The 21,070-nt window shown below is 46.6% G+C and overlaps 2 protein-coding genes across 2 annotated transcripts in view; one reads left to right on the forward strand and one right to left on the reverse strand.

Annotated features, from left to right (window-relative positions):
• The first annotated feature begins 446 nt into the window (after positions 1–446).
• On the forward strand, positions 447–5,773 carry LOC119433569 (protein LZIC). Its single transcript, XM_037700820.2, has 2 exons — positions 447–956; positions 4,321–5,773. The coding sequence occupies exons 1-2, from the start codon at positions 711–713 to the stop codon at positions 4,648–4,650; spliced, it is 576 nt and encodes a 191-aa protein (XP_037556748.1). The 5' UTR covers positions 447–710; the 3' UTR covers positions 4,651–5,773.
• Positions 5,774–11,943: 6,170 nt separating this feature from the next.
• The window catches only part of LOC119432624 (E3 ubiquitin-protein ligase Topors-like), an 11,217-nt gene continuing 2,090 nt past the window's right edge, over positions 11,944–21,070 (reverse strand). Inside the window, exon 2 of the mRNA XM_037699784.1 lies at positions 11,944–13,107. Coding sequence (XP_037555712.1) covers positions 11,944–13,107 — 1,164 coding nt within the window. The remainder of the gene's footprint in view (positions 13,108–21,070) is intronic.

Here is a 21,070-nt window from a genome sequence, read left to right on the forward strand (position 1 = left end):
AACGGTACCGTTTGCAAATCCCTTCTCCTTAGACTTTTGAGCGTTCTTAACGTAAGTGAAATAGGCATTTGCTATGACAGACGCTGCAGTGAGAGTTCCGCATAAATTCTGCCTAGAATTCCGAGTACGAAAACAGTGCCATGACTGCTGCCGCGCACACATTTGAACCTTACCGCCTAAATCTGAAAAGAAAAACAAAATGAAACAATTACGTCACCATGCAAAGTCGTTAATCCTGCTACCAAATTGTCGCGATGCAGCAACAGCTTTATAATATTAATAATGTTTAGTGCACACTTACTACTTTTTTTTTCTCTCTTTTACAGTTCATATCAGTTAATATCAAGAAGTAGAGGAGGCGCTGACCAAAATTATGGACGCACAATCCAATCGGAGGCGCAGTGCAATCCAGCCGAAGCCTATTTTCATCGCAGACAACCTATTTCACCACAGCAGCGTTGGCCTCGGTCCCGTTATTGGCGTTGGTAAATTAAGCGCGTTACTAAACAGCCACCACGCCCTCACTCTTTTCTCTTCCGCTGTCTGGTTTTTCTCTCCCTCGACACACCAGCGGTCTTCCTAGGGTTAACGCCCTCGAGCAGTCCCGATTCGATCACGTCGACGCACTCGTCGGTTCTCTCTCTCTGCTTACCACTGCTACTACTCCGCCGGTTCACTTTCCTCGACGAAGACGAAACAACGCACACGCGATGGCGTCGCGCGGTCAAACCGAAACGAGCAAGCTGAAGGAGCGGCTCGAAGAGCAGCTCGATCGGCTCATGGCACAGCTGAGCGACCTCGAAGAGTGCCGAGCCGAACTCGACGAGGACGAGTACGAGGAGACCAAGCGCGAGACGCTGGAACAGCTGCGCGAGTTCCAGCAGTCTCTGGCCAAGATCGTGTCTGGAGACATGACTCTCGTGGACCAGCTGAGCGGCATGCAGCTCGCCATACAGGTGAGCCGAAATCAGATACGCACACTACACGCAGGGTCGCCGGTATGTTTAGAAGAAATTTTCAGTCTTATCGTAGACGGAGACGTCTATAGCTGTTTGTAGCCGTTTCAAGAGGTTTTTAAGAGGTTCTGAGTTTCGTGGGTTGAGAGTCGCCACAGCGCCGATCACACCAGTTGCGTAGTCGGTTCAGTTTATTGCGTGACTTTTCACTGCGTTCACATTTTTTGAAGGTAGCGCAAGGGTAGTATAGAAGTTTCAAGGCGCTCGCTTGGGCTAATTTGTTAGAGGATTCATACTGAAAGTGGCGCAAAATACCCTAACCGGACGTATGTAATGTGAATGTAACTAGACGACACAATGTAAGCAGACGGACACAGGCGATCAGACCGAGTTGCTCAGTTTGGTCGCCGATCCAGCCATTCTGAACGCCGGAGTTCGCGACGTTTGGACGCGAAACAACTTTCTGCAACGCGAGGAACGATACATTGTTCGTGTTGCGGAGCATGCTCCGAGTAATGTGGTCCGTGAGCCCACGGTCAAGATGCAAGGCAAATCACCCACTTCACATGCTTCAGACAAGCGTGACTGTTGGTCTACTTCGCTCTTCAGAACGTGCTTAGTAAAAAGCGTTCGTAGCTCACATTGTTTGTGTCACGAGTGGAATAGGAAACAGTTTTGAAGCGCTCTCGGCTCTGCATAGCTTTGCTCAGTGAGAGAGAATTTGTAGCCTACAGTCAATGTCACAGCTGCGTCGTAAAGCATAGCGTTCAGCCCATTTAGACAAGTGTGACTGCGGCTGTACTTGGCTTTTCAGAGCACGCTTAGTAAAGGAGTGTTTGAAGCCCACCGACAGCATCGAGTCGCAGTGAATTTAGCAGTAGTGTGTACAACCACGTAATGGTTTCGCCGCATCGCACGTGATAGGGAAGGAACACCAATACAGCGAATGCCCATTTAGAAAATGGCACGATGCGAGTTGTGGGAGTATTTGCCCACACAATGAAATTAAGCATGATTGACAAATTACCGAGACTTCCTGTCAAAGGTCGCCAGCGCATTGGGTGTGATAAAAAAAAATGGAACTGATACCTTATCTTATTCAGAGCCACAGGCCAAATACCAGGCATTGTGTATGCAAGAGTTGCTATAGTTGGTAACAACCGAAGAATTAAATACAAGCTCCATCCACAAAAACGCTGTGAACCTGCCCTTGACCTATGAAAAAGAGCCGTTACAGCTGGAGTCCACTCACAGCTTAATGACTTTGCTCTGCTAATTTAGAAGCTGGGCTAATTGGAAAATAAAAGCTCGTTGTTCCAAGCTAAAATATTATGCTTGACTAAGCCGTGATATCAGGTGCTGTATGGTAGCTATTACTCAGTTATTTGCATGAGCAGTTGCATATGTTCATGTAATCCATTTCAAGCATTCTTTGAACATTCCTCAACAAGCATTGACAGTCTAATGCTAAAAAAGCATGACATGAACTGCGGCACTTTTTGTTATGGCACATAAAGCGACTCTGATCTTTACAAACACTGTACTCACGCTGACCGCTGTACAAAAGAACCGTATTTATTGCTTAAAATTGGTTTTTTATTTATTTCACACACTTTCAAAGCCTGAAGGTATTACAGAAAGAAGTGGTGTAAAAAAAATGCAGCAAGAAGAAACTATAGCTCGGGAGCTCCTATCTGAATGCATGGGAAAGGAGACATTTTTCTCGCCAAACAATGAACTGAATTTAATGAGGTTTGTTACATTTAAAATAAGAAGTTGAGATCTAGTGTCCGAAGGAAGCGGAATTTTTTATTTAGGCCGTAGCTTTTTAATAAATTTTTTTTGAAAACTGCGACATGAAAACTATCGTGTTAGCAACTCTGTAACTCTGCAATCAAAAACGATATAAAAACTGCGTAAATTGCATTGAATAATGCCTCTAAAGCGGAGAAAATTGGTATATTATACATCTCTGTGAATTATATTACAAATGTGTGAATACGCCTTTTGCAAAACCATTCTAATATTGTAACAAATCCACGTAAGCTGTAACTTGATATACCAAATTTTTCCACTTTAGATGTTCTGACGGGACAGATTACAGCACTGTGATAACTGTTTTTCATACAGAGCTATGGATTTGTAATTTTCATGTTTCTGTCTTTTTTTTTTTTCGAACTTACCAATTTTTGGAAATTCGTGTAAAAAAAATTAAGGCCCTAAATCAAGATTCCACTTGCTAGAGTCGCTAGAATTTAACTTTCTCTCTCAAATGCAACAAATTTCATTAAAGTCGGTCCAGGGGTTATCTCAGGTAAGTCTTTCTGTGTTTTACATGTATTTGAGTAGGCAGTATCAGTGTTGGGCCCGAGCTAAAGCTTCTCGTAATTAAGGTCATTAGATAAAGGCATAATGCACTGCAGTCTTGTCGTTTCTGTCAGTGATGAACACTGTTGGGGTGAAAAGGCAATTCCAGTCAACGCTTGTTCTAGCAAAGAGGAGTCACTAAATGTTTGTTCAACAGACTGGTATCCAGGCTTTCAGCCTGTGCTCAGCGCAGGATGAGATACAATGTGGAAGGGTAAAAATTAATGGAAGCCTTCTTTTTTGTTTGGAACATCTCATTCACACAATTACAGACATGCTGATATTTCTTGGCATAAAATGAGCGCAACGTGAAAGATGACACAATAAAGAAAAACACATAATATTAGGATTGTTGTTATCATAATGTGCTAATATTTCTGTTCAGGCTCACTATCTTCTGTCATTGACAGGAATGTCTGTTAAACTTGTGTTTGACATGCAAGTTTGTCAGTCAGTGCTAGTATGTATAGTGCTCAGCAATCAAAACGCGATACTTGGACCGCATAGCAGCGGACGCTTTTTACGCCACCAATGTGCACTTGGTGATCACTGAGGGGCCCAATGCAGTCACATCACAAAGGCTCCCGCTTTCATGTGATAGCATCAGTTCGGTGGCGGAAAAAGTGCCAGCAGCCACACACTCCGAGTATCACATTTCAATCGCTGAGCACTCTACAGTGCTCATAAATTCGAATTCGAACCACTTTGAAACTGCTCCCGGTTCCCATGTCACTTGCATTTGTGACAGCAGCTGAATTCAAACTCCAAAACGTACCCTTGGGACTACTGTATGTTTAGAAAGCAGCTACAGAGTGATTGCACATCACACTTTCATGTAATAATGCATAACAGGCATTCGCTCCTGCTAACATTTTAATCTACGAGCACCGCACATAACACTCGTTGCTCAGATGCCGATGTGCTGTTCTTCACTTCAGCTTGTTTCATTCAACGCTGCCGTTTGCTGCTATCCAAACATTTCACGTTCCTCTTCTAGGCGGCCATTAGCGACGCTTTCCGGACGCCCGAGGTGATCCGGATGTTCGCCAAGAAGCAGCCAGACCAGCTACGCGAGCGCTTGTCGCAGCTGCAGAGGGACGCCAAGATTGGCCGGCTCACCGAGGACGAGCTGGCACCGCAGAAGCTCGAGATCCTCGCCGCCCTCAAGAAGCTCAAGGCCAGCCTGCTTCCCGAAGAGGAGCACTACCTCGAGAAGCACGCTAGCAAGGCGCTGCTCGACTTCGACCAAGTCGGCGAAGACACGGCGGACGCGAGCCGACTGCTCGACGTAGCGGGCTCCCAAATCAAGGCTGCTGTGCAGCGATGACTTTCTTTCTAGTCCGGTTCGCCCTTCCGGAATGTTCGCTTCCGGTGCGTGTCCCTGCCCGTTGCATTGTTTGCAACTTTTGAGGTGCCGGTAAATGATGGGCGCACCTTTTCGTAAAGCAAGCGCCGATCCCGACTGTCGCAGCTGTTCCGTGTCATCCACATAAAGTGTTGCGTATAGTAAGTGCGATGGTGCAATCATTTTGCCCTTGACCATAGAGTTTCCTAGGAAAATTACTAGAGGGAACTCTCAGCTACCATTCCGCAATCATTGAGCTAACATGAGAATGATGGCTGGTTACGTGGATTTGTCTAATCTTCATTCCTGCAGCTTAATATTTATTGTGCTTTATGCCCCTCTATTGGCCTGAATTTCCAGCCGATCATATCTTTCTAAACACATGAAGGCGATCAGGCTCTCTCAGCACATGCATAGTTGTTGCAAATTGTTGCATTTGTAACACAATACTTTGTTGACCATGATCAGTTTGCAAGGACGCTAAGTTTGAAGTCACAATGACAAAGTATAGGGAAATCCGCGTTCAAGCCGTCATTGCTCTGCCGGCTGATCTGCAATACTTCCAGCTTCCATATGCATTGGTGCCAGATTTCCCTCTAATAACATTTGCATAAACAACTTTCTGCCATCAACCATTTACAAAGGCTACTGTCACAGCCGTGCTGTCTCATCGAAGTTGCATGGATGTACAAATAAATTTAAATGTTAGATTCAGTTGCAAACAAGTCAAACCGTCGATTCAGCCACATTTGGTCATGTTCAGCAGGTGCAGTCGATTCAATGTTGAAGCTAGAGAAGTGGAGCTTCCACTTCCTTTCACAGGGAAGTCCACATGATTTTTCTTTCTTACACTACTATACATGGCAAGTCATGTGAACTGTCAAGAGTATTTTTTGTAGTTTAGTTTTTGTATTGAAAGGTACTGAAGGCCGGAATGCCATTGTCAATGTGCAAAACTCATCATACATTGCCGAGAGAGAGATTTGAAAGGCAGCATCGCATTATGTGATGGCGTGCGACGGGTCATTCTTTTTTGTACGAGACATCAAGCCTTGTAAAGGCTGATATCCTTTATCAGTGTGTAATAAATCATAAATGCCCCTCATTGAGGCTGCTGGTGTACTTCCAAACCCTTGCCCCTTTCCAGATGTAAATCATCTTTACAGACCCAGAAATTTGCCTTTACAGCTGGAATGAACTTGATGGTACGATGAGATGTCTGCCTGCCGAGAACACTGCGTCATCATAGGTCAACATTACCAGGCCTTCTCACTATTGAAAGCCTGACCCAACTTCACTCGCAGACAACTTTTTGTGGCAACGAAGGGAGAGCTACGGAAACATAGTGCGCACAAGTCGATGGCACTCCTGAAAGAAATCTCACATACTCATCCATATTAGTTTAAGCTGGGGAAGTTAAGAGATAAACACACGTATTTATAAAGGCAAAATAACAAAAAATAAACCACTAAGTGTTACATTTTGACTTATTTTTCTGCTTTTCTCTCTCGCATTTGGGCAGATTCCACACTGTCACACATGGAAGCTACATTGATGTATCCGTTCCAAGAAACCAAATGCACTGTCAAACTACTGCAGGAATACTTGGTGCAGTGACAAACGTGCAGAAGCTTTGCTCTTGCAGATTCGCCTTCATTGCCACAAAACGTGTGTGTGTGCACTACAAAATATTGTGGGCAGCAGCTATGAATTGCATCCCTTGCAAGCTAAATACAGTCTAGTTCAAATTATTTACAGATGCTCCACAATAGATAGAATTTTAAAATGCCTCCGGGCATTTTAAAATGAGTGCAACAAAAATTTGAAAAGACACTAAGACTGCTTAGGTGTGGGAATGCGAAAGCATTATACCGTTTGTAGACCTCAGAATGTCACGAACGTGCTCATTTTGTATACATGAAATGGCACTACCTCCTCCGCATTGTCTGCACCGTCACGTGCCCAATGAAGCACGCACTAGGCACACCTTTAGTCAACTAGAACCGCGGAGCCGCCATGGCATCGAGGAAACGCGCTCATCTTGCACCCCAGAAGTCCGGGTTCGATTCCCACCCAGATCGAAATGTGCCACATATTCTTTTCAAAGCCATTACTTTGTTTACAGGAACATCCCTGACAAATCTGACGTCAATCTGAGCATTGTTTGATGTGCTTTCACTCGTTGCCGTGTCGGCCATTTTCGGTACCATCTTTCGGTCACGCCGACGGACTTCCGCGTAACGAGGCATACAATGCTTTCGCATTAAAAGACATACGTGGACTAAGTGGACTCATGCATGTGAACTGCAACAAAATTTCACTTGTACCCCTGTCACACGGGCACTCGAAAGTCTTTTGAGCAAAAAGACTTCTCCCGAAAAAGAGTTCCGCCCGCAGACACACGACAGGGGGTGATCTTTGTTTCAAACGCTAGCGCCACGCTTTCGGTAGTGTGCCCAGAAGGAAACACTAAAATGAGATTGTCGGTGCCGTGTGTCTGCTGCACAACATCTCTTCATTAAAAAGTATCTCAACTTCGTAAAAGACCACTTGCGTAAAAGAGTTTTTGCGTGCTCGTGTGACAGAGGTATTAGACTGAATTGGTTATAAGCATTACCATTGAAATAATGGCAAAGGTGCCAGGGCTGGCAATTGCCTAATTTTATTATTAGCAGCCTTTAAATAGCACTTAAGCAGGCCACGCAGGCACATGGTGACAAGTGGATACAACCCAAATCCCAGACCAGTGTCCAAGATTTATGGCACACCGTGGGCTGTGCTTAGTCTTGGAGGTCATGCCGAAGCACCGAGCTGGTTATCAATGGTGCGGGTTCTGCGTCATTTCCAGTGAGCGGCAGTGGCATTATGTTTTGTTTCACCAGATTCCTTTATTACTTTTCTGAGAAAACTAATATAGAACGCTGCTTTCACTATGAAAACAAAAAAGTTTTTGTGGGCTTCTCGTGATGTACCAGCTCGTATCTCAAGCATAAAAATTTCGCACTAGAGGTTGCTCTATATATATACACTACCTGATCTGTAACTAGGCCTTATCCGCGCTCCAAAATATTGTTCCAGTTGGCCTTCGAAGGAACTAGCCAAGGAAGCTGCAGCGTCAGGCTCCAACCCCCTGGAGAACAAAGGAGCGAGGACCCAACTTATCAAGAATCAGAGAAATGGAAACACCACCACCACTCTTAGCTTAAGGTCTTGTTATAGGGTTCCTACAGCCACATCCGGCCAAAACTAGGGAGAGTATTGGCAGTGGCATTTACACATTTAAGGGGAGATGTTACTCGAAACGTAGCGTCTGTAGCATGTGTTTTCGAGCGGTTCTGCAGAGTCGGCTGAGAGAGTGCAGTGCAATCATAGCCATCCGCTGGCGTACACAATTTCCGGGCACATTAAAACCATGTAAAGCCAACAGGTAACGAAGCCAAGGAAAGCAAAGGGGTAATTAGCTCATGTTGAAAAAAGCGCTACTAAAACGGAGACTTAGCAAGAACACAGGACAAAGCGCTTTGTGCCAAGTCTGCGTTTTAGTGGCGCTTTTTCCATCATGAACGTTTACCAACACGCCCAACTGACAGCTATCCTAATTAGCCGTTTTTGAATTTGAAATGTAAGAAATAATGAGGAAAAAAGGAAACTGAAATAACGCTGCCACTCCCTGTTGCAGGCAGCGCGACGCAAGCATCATGTTTCGCTCTGGCGGCATCACATGCCAACGTTGCCCACAAGCTGAGGCTTCCCATCCTTGTGTTGAAACACTATGCAGTTGCAAAATGACAAAGTGCGTCCCGAGGCCACTTGGGCCCCGCCAGTTCGACGCGCGTCGGCATCTCAGTGCTTCAACACTTTGCGCAATGCTTCACATTATGTAGACGTCAACTATACTGTTGAGTCTTAATTTTTTACTTACTTCGGATAGTATGTTTTCCCAGTTATTCCCTTTTTTTTTTCTTGCATTTTCTTCCAAATCGTATTAAAAAGGTTCTCCACAATCAGGTCAGTATCACGCGAGCACACTGGCGATGCACACAAAGAAATCAGTCCTAGTTTGTCATTTGACACAAATTTCACTCATGCGTGACTCCGCAAAGTTGAAGAGATTGTCGTACACTTCAAAAAAAATTTAATCTGGGGGTTTTACACGCCAAGCCATGATCTGATTATGAGGAACTCTGTGGTTAGGGGCTTTGGATTAATCATGAATGCCTATGGTCCTTGAACGTGCACACTATGCACAGTAAACAAGTGTTTTTGCATTATGCCCTCATAAGAATGCAGCCACTGTGGTCACAATCAAACGTGTGACATGCTCAAGAGCACAACTTCAAATCCAATGAGCTACTCACACTTCATGGGCCATCCCAATCCAACCCCGCAAAACAGGTTTGCTTCGGCAGCAAGTGTACAAATTATTATGCGCAATCCTTGTCGTGTGGGGGTTTTCAGTCACACAAAAGCACACAGTCGACTTCGGACCGTCGGACCGACCTTCGACCGAAGCTCGACTAGCTTTATAATCTCTTGCATTTTGAACACCACCTGCGCAAACGCCCTTATTCATCACTGTACAAGAACTGAACAAAGCATGCTCCAGCGCCAATTGAACACTCACTAGACCACCTTGCTTGCTGAGAGTCTTCATGCTCCCTCACCTGACAACCTCGCGAGCCTAAAAAAATGCAGCAACTAACCAGGTGCCTGCTGCAATGAGCAAACACCAATGCTTCCTGTACAATAGGAACTTGCCAATTTTCACATTTTTGAAGCTACTGCTTTCCCACATAGTCTGGGCATCACTAAGGGTAGCATTGTCGCCAACAAGTCATAAATATTTTTGCGTGATCAGACTTACAAAAGTTGGGAACTAGGAGCAAGATGCATATCTTGTTTTTACTCAGTACTTATACTAAAACATAGCAAATTATTACTTTTATTCGTGTTCCTTGAGGTGCTTCTTTGAAATTTCACAAAAATTCTCACAATTATCTGAGCTATTATTACTGCTATATATCCACTCGGAACACCAGTGATCAGGCTATAATTTTATGTATCGCAGTATACATTGCAACCATTCGTCTTGAAATAAAATGGTAAAACATAAAAGCACATAAAATTAGCACATTTCTAGCAGTAACGAAAAAATTAACAAAATCTCATCCAACTTTTATTTGATCACTTTCGAGCTCATGTCCCAATTGTACATTTAAAATGATGAAGTAATGAAGTAATATCAATACAGCAGAAAACCTGCGGTTAGCGCCAGTTTCAAGGAATATGTCCTCGTAAATCTGCGGCAAAATGCATTGGTGTTCTATCAACTATGTTAGAAATGAAGGTGCTGATACGAGTTAGCTGGAACATCAATGAATTCAACCACAGATTTTAAGGTATAACAAGCCATAACAAAAGCTGTACAGTACTCGCACTATGAAATTGACTCCCCCCCCTCCTCCAATTAGCTGCAAAAACACCAGAAGGTGCCGCCAAATATTTGCGACTGCAATGATTATAATACACGGTGGGAGTTTTGTTTATTGTGCTAGACTGAAACCTGCCAACGCCAGTTTTCTGAAAGGCCCGCCTTTAATGCTGTGCTTCAGAAATAATAAATGCAGACCTAGAGCTCAAAAATGCACAGCTTCCAAACAATACTAGGCTGTCAAGGGGTGTTGCACAGGAACATCAAACTACACTTTGTCACCACGGAAACTAAAATAGACGCACATGCCTCAGCAACTTCTAAGCTTCGTTGCCCAACAAACTTTTTGCAAAGGTTTGGTACTCTTGTCAAACACATGCACAAAGCAATGCACCTGCTGCGAGGAAAACCGCTTCACTTGCCTCCCAAGTATGTTAAGTTAGCTTGTTCGCTCTAAAGGACAGAAGAGTTTGCAACAATGTTACGCAGCATTAAATGGTGAACAGTGATCTTCACTTTACAACCACAGTCGCGCACGGTGCATCGAAGTCTCACATTTGCACACACTCACGCAAAAGTATTTTTTTCTCACAGTCCACAAAAAGAGTAGCGGAATCAGTTTGTAGTTGAAGTGTAGTGCATGGCGATTCGAAAAGTACTTAACACACCTGCATCAGTAGAGGCTGCGCCGTCCGTGGTAGCGGGGAGAACTGCCGCTACTGCGACACTGCTCGAGTAACTAAATGTCGCTGCCAGGCCAATGAAGGGTCCCAAAACGGTTCTCACAACAACTTGCACTACACAATGCATGCTACTAGACTAACTGGCAAGCTAAAAGCAATACGCCCCAAATGTGGGCACCCGTTTCCAGGAGGTGGCCCTTTAGGCACAGCCGTTTGCGAGCCGCTCCGTGTTCCATACCAGAAAATTCGATGCCTCTTGTAGCAGTTTCCCGAACCAACACAAGTAAGATCATGCGAACGTCAGTGAATAGTACTAAGATGCTCATATGCACAGGCATTGAACAAGAATCGCAACCTTGCAATAGTCCTTGCCGACCTTATTTTCTCACTGGGAATAAAGGATCAAAAAGAAAAAAAAAGAAGGTCATGTCACTGAAACGGTATGATCGTTACTGCTGAATTAAAGCCACAGAACATTAAAGTAAAGCTGGCAGAGAAGCATATAACCAAGCCCTTCCTCATGCCACGACAAACTTGCTTCGTCTTGCCTTCTGCTGTGGTCACTGATCGACCGCAACATCTTGTGCACATTCCTGCAGAATGTTAAGAAAAAGCTCGAGTCCACCTCTGCGATGCTAAAACTCTGGAACACCGGGCGAAGGAAAAAGAAAACTTGTCGCATTCAATGCAGATTTTTCCGGAATGTTGCAACCTGCAAGGCCTTCAAGACATACCTGGAACCTACACGCGCAGAAAAAAAAAACAAAAAAAAACAGAGGAGCTAGCCTCAGCTACGCGAAAATACACTGCGGCATCGCCTGACCTGTTTCAACCTAATAGACCTGTCAAGTCCCTGGCATAGGACACCAATCGCTGCAAACACTGTCCTTGCAAGGTTGTCAGTGGGCGTCTTCGGTTCAATTTTAAGAACTTGTGCACATGCGCAAGTCCATGGACAGTGATCACGTGCGAGCTTCAACAGAACGATGCAAAAGTATGGGGATTGTACAAAAAAAAAAAAAAAAATAGAGGCCTGCCCGATAAAAGAAAAGGGTACATTCATGTGCTTCGGTCAATGCAAACTAGTCATCGCACATTATCACACTTCGTAAACCCGACATTGCTACCACAGTCAACCGTGAAAGAGACACAATGCCCGGCTTAGTATTCGTCGTCGGAAGAATTGACCCCTCGTGTTGCTGGCACAGGCTTTTTTGTCCGATTCCTTCGCACCGCGTTTTCCCGCGTATGATGGCCCGACAGAGACGTGCAAGGGTGGTCGCCAACAGCAGCAGCGGCGGTGGCAGGTCGGGCAGGTAAGGAGGGGGCACCGCTCGCAGCTCTGGCCGGCGCTGCCGCGGCATTTCGAGGTGGCAGCACCCTCGACCGTTTACGTCGCATCATCGCCACTCTCCGCCGCAGGCGCTGCTCTGCCCTGTCGACCCCACCGTCGTCGGAGTCCGTGTCACTTGCCGTAGACGTGTCCGAATTGCTGGACCACAACTGGAGCAAGCGTTTCTTGCGAGCCATGGGCTTGCACCTCCGGGTGGGCTTCTGCGAGGGCGTGGTCGACACCGCTGCCACAGCCGGCGCGGCGGTGCGGCGCTCTGCGTCTCCTTCATCCGAGGAAGACAGCTCAATGAAAATTGGTGTCCTCGGCCGCGTTGGCACTGCAGGCATGACCGAGCTCACTACGATGCAGTCCGAGTTGTCCGATTCCGTCTCCACCAAATTGACCGTCGCATTGTGGTGCAGGCCACTGGGACCCGGCTGACTCGGGTCCGAGTGTGCGCCGAGCGTTATGGGCGCCACAGGAGAGGTATCTTCGGGCGATGACTCCGGCGTCTGCAGGAACTCCGCAGCGGGCGTTCCACGTGCCACAACATTGGCTCGGGTGTCGTACACGGCGACCCGGTCGTAGGCGACCATGTCGAGCGGCGACGAAACGAATGCGGACAGCTCGTGCAGGAAGTGCGCCGTCCGGGTGCCGAAGAAGGGCCGCACGTGCTCGGCGAACTCGAGGCTGCAGACGTCGTAGCGCGTAATGAGCGCCAGCACGAGCTCGGTGGTGAAGGTGATCTGCGCCTCGCCACCACCCAGGAGGGCCACGAGTTCCCGGTTGAGCCATGGGATGAGGCGGTGGGTGCATGCGGGGTGCTCGCGAAAGAAGGCCGGCGTGAAGTGGCGCGACGAGCGCCGGTTGTTGGGCGGGCACACCCACAGATCCAGCTCGTACAGGCTCCGGCGTTCCGGTGCTTGAGGTAGGCAGAGGACACGTATGATTGACGGCAGGCTGCAGCACTGCTGGGTGCTGAGCGGCCCAACCTGATTGGGAAAGGAAATTCACTTGAGGAGACACTGCGGGACAAGCTTTAGAACATCTTTTTTTTTAACAAGGTGTTAGCTTTAACCAGTCACTTCGGCTAACTTCCTGCCTAATCTCTCTTTAAAAGCACAGAATTAACAACCGCACACTGAACAGGAACGGATACTGAAATGGTGCTGACGGAATGAAAATAACTGTTAAGTGGTGGTTTTATTGCCTTGCCTAACTCTTTTCCCCTTCAACGCCTTTGTTGCTTCCTTTTCTTTTGTTGCTCCTGTGTTTAGAAACATGTGCTGTGAAGTAGCAATGCCAGCTACAGAAAGGGGCCAGCGACACAAACAAATTTCTCAGTTTATAGTCGGAACCTGGTTCACGTCAATCTTTCGAAAGTCCTTCTCCGCCCACTTTTTTTTTTCCCCCGTTATAGTGTTATATAGATGTCAACTACAGTTGAGTCTGCCAAATTTTTTAGCGACTTCAGAAGGTACGTTTTAGCAGTTAGCATGGTTTTTTGCATTCTTTTCCAAAACGTACTAACAAGGCGCTGCAGTATACGCCACTATCTCCCTTTATTTTTACACATCAATCTTTACAAGTACACATAGCACAACACACTGATGGCAACAAATTATAGAACATGGTGACACACGCTTGGTTGCACTATCCCATAACAAGAACGTGTAGTGCATTGAGCTCCGTCATTGCGCCAAACAAATGGCATTTTTCTAAGTGTATGTTAACGAAGAATGTGCAGTAAAACCTTGTTCATCCAGATTTCACGAGACCGAGAAAAAATCTGTCCCGGAAAAAAATTTCTTATTCAATTATTTCACCGTACTGTCAATCCTCAAGGGATTATAACAGAAAGAACAAGTACAACAATAGGAGTTGTACATGTCAGAATAAAGTTTTATTTGTGCAGCGTCATCTGTTAATTCTTCACGAAGGTAATGAAGTTATTGTTCTGGATCAGTAGTAGTCTGCTTGTTGGAAAACGCAGATGACAATGTCCGCGAAAATCGTTGCTCCCGCCTGCTGTGAAGTGCGAGCTGTAATTCTAGTTTTGCATGCTAAAGGATCATCATCTCCTAATTCGTGGGGAGTTGTGCTTAGTTTATGGACATACAGAGAAGAGTGAAGGTAAATGGTGTCGAAACTGCAAAAATGGGCGCACAAATGTGCATGATGAAGAGCGGAGTGGCAGGCCCAGCATCTAGACCAATGAAACTGCTAAACAAGTGGACTCGGAATTGCGATTAGATTGATGACTGACAGTCAGCGGTCTGGCTGTTAAATTTCCTCTTGTTGGACGCACTACAGTTTACAAAGTTGTAACTGAAAAGCTCGGATATCGCAAAGTGTGTGCCAAGGTGGGTACCAAAAATGCTTACCAACCAACTCAAACAGCAAACAATGTCAAGTGGACGAGCGTTTTTAGACCGCTACCACCAAGACGGAGCTGAGTTGTTTTCGCACATTGTTACAGGCGACGAGACTTGGATGTCCTACGCCACTGCAGATACAAAACAGCAATCAATGCAGTTTTGCCACTCCTATTCACCAAAACCGAAAGAAATTGAAGCAATCTCCTTACTCGAGTCGGAAAATGATGGCTACCGTTTCCTGGGACGAAAAGGGCGTTATTTTGGTTGAATTCACGGAACGTGGGACCACAGTTACAGCTGACGTATACTGCGAAACGCTCACCAAGCTGAGACGTGCGATCAAAAATCGACAGCGCGGGATACTGCCGTCTGGATTTGTCCTCCTCCATGACAATGCGCGTCCTCACACCACTGCCTGAGCCAAGAAGGAGATTCAAGATTTTGGTTCGGAACTTTTTGATCACCCACCCTACAGTCACGACTTCACACCAAATGACTATTTCCTCTTCTTGCACTTGAAACAGTGGTTTGGGGGACAACGTTTCGAACACAACGAGAAATTCAAGACTGCCATTGTCAACTGGTTCAATTCCCAGGCGGCGAACTTCTATGCAGAGGAACTAAAGAAACTGGTGCAGCGGTAGGAAAAGTGCTTAGAAGTCAACGGTGATTATGTAGAAAAGTGAAGTGGGTTTGTACTAAACTAAACCTGCCAATAAAAGCTTTTACTAACAAATCTATATATATTTTTAAGACCAAATGGCCCTTACTTTTTGAATAACCCTCGTATAATTACAAGAGTGCTATTGCAAAAGTTTTTTCTTGGTTGATGATGATTAATGGGGTTTTGTGGCGCAAGGGCCAGGGAAGGCCAAAGAGTGCCAGCTTGGCTAAAACAACAGAATTGAGTACACCATCACAGATTCAAGATATGGGCACAATTTACGGTTACCAAGCAAAACCTGATGTAAAAAATCAAACAAACCAATTCAAGAAAAAACTAGTAAACACGTGATAAAAAATATGATGAACATGATAAACAATGCAATCATGCACATAATGCATTATACAAAACCTCAGTGCCGGTGGAAAAGCACTTATAGATGAAAGGGCGTACATTTTAAATACTGGAACATCGTGAAGAAAGCAAGGAAAAAAAAAAGTAATGCAGTAGAACCCCGCTGATATACGTTTTTCATGCGACCGTACAAAAAAAGCTAAGAGCCAGGAAACGCAAGAGCCGAGAAATAGGAAAAATTGAGAAATAAGAGTAGTGTGGAACTGCATACAATATTATTTTAATTCTTACGTGTGAAAAAAAGTTGTAGTTTCACCCGAAAGCCGAAGCATCAATTGCGATAGCAAATTAGTAGACAGCTAGACAATGTAAGGATAGTAGTTTTATCGTCCATATAAACTTGTAAACATTCGCTTATTAACTATATTAACGAGCATTGGGTCAGCGCCCACAGCCAAACATGAACACCTCACACTCGATGAGCGCGGACACGCGCTGTCAAATGCTGGCGTGAGGAAGTGAGCCAAGTGACCTTCGTGTAGCTGTCTATCGCTTCAACGCAAACTGAGCGCCGAGAACACACAGCACGCACAAAGCTACGAGCCGCCGACGCACCTACACTGCCTAGACTCTGCCCCCAACACAGATCGCTTTCAAGATACGGCCCGCGCGCCACCGCGCAGTACGCAATTGACGCTAGAATACAACGCCGCTCGCTGTCCCTCCCTCCCTCCCCCTCCCCGCTCGCCGGTGTCTCGAGCACAATGGGAGAAGGCACGCTCCCTCCCTGCTTTTCTTTCTTGCGCGCGACGAGATTTAGACGCGGTCGTCAGCTCCCCTCGCACACTTTCACTCACACATACAGCATAAGGCGCGCGGCGACGGCGTTATCGCCCTTGGACTTTATACGGAACATCTATGCGCCAAAATTTTAGGGCCACAACGTGTCATAGACACCATCTTCAGTTAGCAAATACGGATCTCAAAGGCCATACTTTTGCTGGCGGAAACCGAAAATATGCCATAGGTGTCGCCCCCTAGACTTTGGGCGGCCAATGCCATCGTCAAGCCATCAAGCCAAGCGACATGAAGAGTCAAAATGGTCGCTCGGGTCGGCGCGGGGTGGCAGTTCGCAACGTATGATGCGGGAACGACGCAACAGCGGGGTTACCAATGCATTGCGTTTTATGGGAGCTGTGCTGGGACCGACCGAAAACGCAGCACCCGGGAACCTAACAGCGGGTTTCTACTGTATTAGGTAGCTAACAAAGTATGCATTACACGAGGGTGTTTACAAGAGGTACAACTAAAAATGTTGCTAACAGAGAAGCAAGCTAAAATTTAAAAGAAAAAACGAAAAGTGCTAGCATATGAAAATAAGTGACAAAGTAGAGCAAGCAAATCAAAGCTGTAAGGCGAGTAGATTTTCTTCCACAGAACCAGCAAATGTATCTAATGAGCAGCTGCTACTAATGGACTTGCTCACATTATTCCACTCTTTTATGGCTAAAGGAAAGAACGAATTCTTAGAGCAGTCGGTATGAAAGGAATACTCATCGAGTGTTTGTGTGTGTTTATGTCACGTTGGCAGTGTTTCAGTTCAGGAGATGTACCTAGAGGTATCAATGTTAAACTGGTTGTGCAGAAACTGGTACATCAGTTTAGAACGGACTAGTACTGCTCGGTTTTGTACTGTCAAGATTCCGGCTCAGTTAAATAGCTTGGTGTGTGAGTCTGCTAGTTTATGTTTACTGTATATATACCGCAGTGCTTACCTTTGTGCACCTTCTAGTTTGTTAATTAGTTGCTTAGTGTATGGAAACCAAACAACATCTGCGTACTCAAAGACTGGCCTGCGTTTCACTGCAGAAAAGGCGATTCACTGCAGTGGCTGTAACGTTTTTAATATGGGAGTTCCCTCTGAAGTCGTGTGTTAATGTTAATCCGAGGTACGTGCGTTCTTGAACTTGTACCAGCGGTACGTCATTGACGGTATACATAAAGTTCACGTTACTTTTATTGCGATAGCAATTATATGGACACTTCAACGGGATTTCTGCCGTCGGCGTCGCCGTCGTCGGCGCCGTCAGGTTCCGTATAGATTCCAAGAGCGATAAAATCGTCGCCGCGCGCTGTATGCGCGAGTAAAAGCGCGCAGGGGACGCGCGCTATCACGGAGAGCCAACGCACGGCGGAAAGCAAACGCGATTGTCGGCCAAAAGGCCGTGGGGGTATGGGGGGGGAGGGAGGCGGGGCGACGCTGTGCTACGGCACCAAATGCTTATCTTGCAACCCAACGCAAGGAGAACTGGCAACGCAATCTCCCACGCGAAAGCAAAAAAAAAAAAAGCGGGGAGGCAGCGCGGGAGGGACAGGGGGAGCAGCTTCTACTCTGCCAACAAATACGCTTACACTGGCTGTGGTGGCCGTCGCCCGCACCGTCTCTTCATCTCCAACACGGCTCTGACCTTTATGCGCTGTCCATTCCCCGCTCAGTTTCCGTTGAAGCGATAGACCGCACGATTCTTCGCCCGCTGCAGCGGCCGCGCCAGCGTTTTGACAGTCGTTGTCTGCGGTCATTCAGTGTGATCTATTCATGTTTGCTTGTGCGCGATGACACCACGCTTGTCAATTCAGTTAGAAAGTGAATGTGTCCAAGTTTCTGCGGCCGATAAAACTACTCTACTATCCCTACTCCGAATAGCTCTCTACCAATTTGCTATCGCAATTGATGCTTCGCCTTTCGGGCGAAACCGCGACATTTTTTTCTTCTAGTGATAGATAGAACAGCAGATTTCTTAGTACAGTAAAAGCTCGATGATACGATCACGGCTAATACGAATTTCCAGATGATACGAATTTTCCTGTGGTCCCGGCCGAGCCCCATTAATTTGCAACGTGCTAGAGAACGGTTGTTACGAATCAATTTTCAGCCTGCGTCGGTTGACACGAATAAACGCCGCCCCACCGACGGCCGCGAAAGAGAACAGCGCGCAGTCACGCGCTTTCTCTCCTTCTCTTTTGGTGCGGAGGCGCGGCGCCGGACAGCGCGGACTCCGCGAGTGGGCGCGAAGAGTTTAAAGCGGTGGCGCTTTTGTACTTTTCCTCCATTTCTGCGAGCCGTCCGATGGAGTGGCTGCTGCGCTTCGGGCCGCATTCTTCGTGTTTGCGCCATTTTGCCTAGTCGCAGCGAGCTATGTCTCGCAAGCGGAAAGCACTCTCCTTTAAAGAGAAATTACACATTCTTCGAAAGGTCGATGAGGATCCCAAGAGGAAGCGGACGGAGTTGGCTAAGGAGCTAGGCCTCGCAACGTCAACACTGAGCACAATTGTTGCACAGCGAGACTATCATGAAAAACGTGCTTTCGTTCAACGTCAACGCGAAGCAAGCGAATTCGAACACGCTTATTTCGAACATACCGCGCACCGACAATGCTCTTAGCAGCGCGCCAAATCACGCGGCGGCGCCTCCGACCGGCATTGCTCCGACACCGCCATAGAGCAAAAGCTCAGGAGAGACCCCTCAATGCCGCGCGCGAAGGAATGGGGAAAAAAAAAAAGAACCCGCGGCGGAAATTTCCTTCTCTCTCAAATTACAAGGTCGCCGTTTCTGCATCGCGACGGAACAAGCGTGTACGTGCTGACTAGAGTGTTCTAGACAACCGTATTCTAGCACACACTAGTGCCGACGTCTCAGCCACGCGGATAAAATGGCAGTGAACCCTTCTCCTCTATTTTCTAGTCACATGTTGACCTTGCACGCTGCGGCAGCAGCGCAGAGGGAAGCAGCGGCGGAGGCGCAGTCGGGCCAACGAAACTGCCCACGCCCGCACACGCTCGCTTCCCGATAACGGCAGAAAACGAAACTTTAGGGGGTGGCTAAAATAAGCTGGCGCCAGCACGGCGGCGGGCGCGCACGGAGATGTGCGCACGGAGTCGAAGGTGAGAGAGCTACGAGGGAGTTGAGAGGGAGGGCGAGGGGAGCCACCGAAGCGGCGGAGTTGACGCGGCCAAATCCGCTTCCCTGCCGCCCTCCTCCCTCACCTTCGACGGTCTCCGCGCGCACCCGTGTGCCGGCGCCGCCCGCTCGCTCCCTGAAGCTTCGTTTTCTGTCGTTATCGGGAAGCGACCGTTAGCCGGCGTGGGCAGTTTCGTGGCCCGCGCTTGCTATGCGCTTGCGCGCCGCGATATTTCACGACTCGCACCGTTCGTGCATCGTGCTATGGTGCACTAATACTTCAAAAATACGTCCTTTTAATTCGAACAAATTTTCGGGCCCCTTCGAGTTCGAATTATCGAGATTCGACAGTAGTTTTAATTGTGTTTCGATGATACGAATTTCGGCTAATACGAATATTTTTCGTGACCCCGTGAGATTCGTATCATCGAGCTTTTACTGTATTGATAGTCATCTGACAGTCGGCACACCAGTTAGACACTGCTTTTACGTCGTCGTTTAATGCTATGTGGCCATCATGGGAGTTAATATTTCGATATAAAGAATGCAGTCGTCTGCAAATAGTCTGATGTTTCCTGCGATTTTTTCTGGTAGGTCATTATTAAAAATTAGAAATAAAATGGGAGCCAGAACGCTTAGTTAACGTACCCCCAATATTACGTGGGCTGTCGGGGAAATCTGTCCACAAATTGGGTACGGCTATCAAGGTAGTTGCAAATCCAGTCTAATATGGGGCCTGTACCTAGTGTAACCTCAAGTTTCCTTATAATCGTTTTGCGGGATACCCGATGGGACACTTCCGAGAGATCGAGTAGGATGCGGCGGCCAACGTGAGCACCGAATCAGAATGAAACTACTGTTTGCCGCAACTGCTGCAGACAAAACATGCACGGCCGCTATCTACGCAATCGTGGATGACAACTACGCAGTTATGAAGGCAAGCGGCCAACGAGGTGTTATGTGTGGCAGTAAACACGAGAATAAATGCTACAAAGGCGCAAACAGGTATGATGCATTCCGGCATTCCTCTCATTACCGCACCATTTCCACTGACGACTATGGCGATGTAAACTCCGCTGCTTGGTTTCGGTTGGACCTTAGCACCGCCTTTGCTCTTTCGTGTCGCACATTTGTGCCACTATGCACTCGCCAAACTTTGAGAGTGGTCAGAATTAACCGATGAGCGTGCAAATAACAAGAATTGACAACATAATGCATATGCCTGCCGAGACCAGAGGACGAATCCAAATTAACCAAATTTCCAATATTAACGAGGGTAGTATTAACAAGGTTTTACTGCATGTACTTAGTAGTGCGCTGAACTACCATATGTCACTTACAGAGCTCACATATTTTCTTGGTGGCAGAGAGCAAAGTTCACCGACGATTACTTCCACATCACTAACACAGGGTTCGTACAGGTTTACAAGTAAAAAATTCAAGGCTATTCCATGACTTTCCAGGACCTGTCACAGGTTTTTCAAGGACTCAAAGCAGCATCCAAAGTAGGATTTCTTTACTCCAACATTTCCAAAATGACTAGTTTTATTGCACTTACAATAAATAAGTGTATATCACAATTATAATAAAAATGTCTAGCC

This window comes from Dermacentor silvarum, chromosome 11 (genome assembly GCF_013339745.2).
Source record: "Dermacentor silvarum isolate Dsil-2018 chromosome 11, BIME_Dsil_1.4, whole genome shotgun sequence".
Classification (NCBI taxonomy): Eukaryota; Metazoa; Arthropoda; class Arachnida; order Ixodida; family Ixodidae; genus Dermacentor; species Dermacentor silvarum.

What these genes read in the sequence shown, in the direction of transcription:
- LOC119433569 (XM_037700820.2), top strand. Translation starts at nt 711, where the DNA reads ATGGCGTCGCGCGGTCAAACCGAAACGAGCAAGCTGAAGGAGCGGCTC. An exon ending in GCATGCAGCTCGCCATACAG is followed by an intron (nt 957 to 4,320) that starts GTGAGCCGAAAT and finishes TTCCTCTTCTAG; the next exon opens with GCGGCCATTAGCGACGCTTT.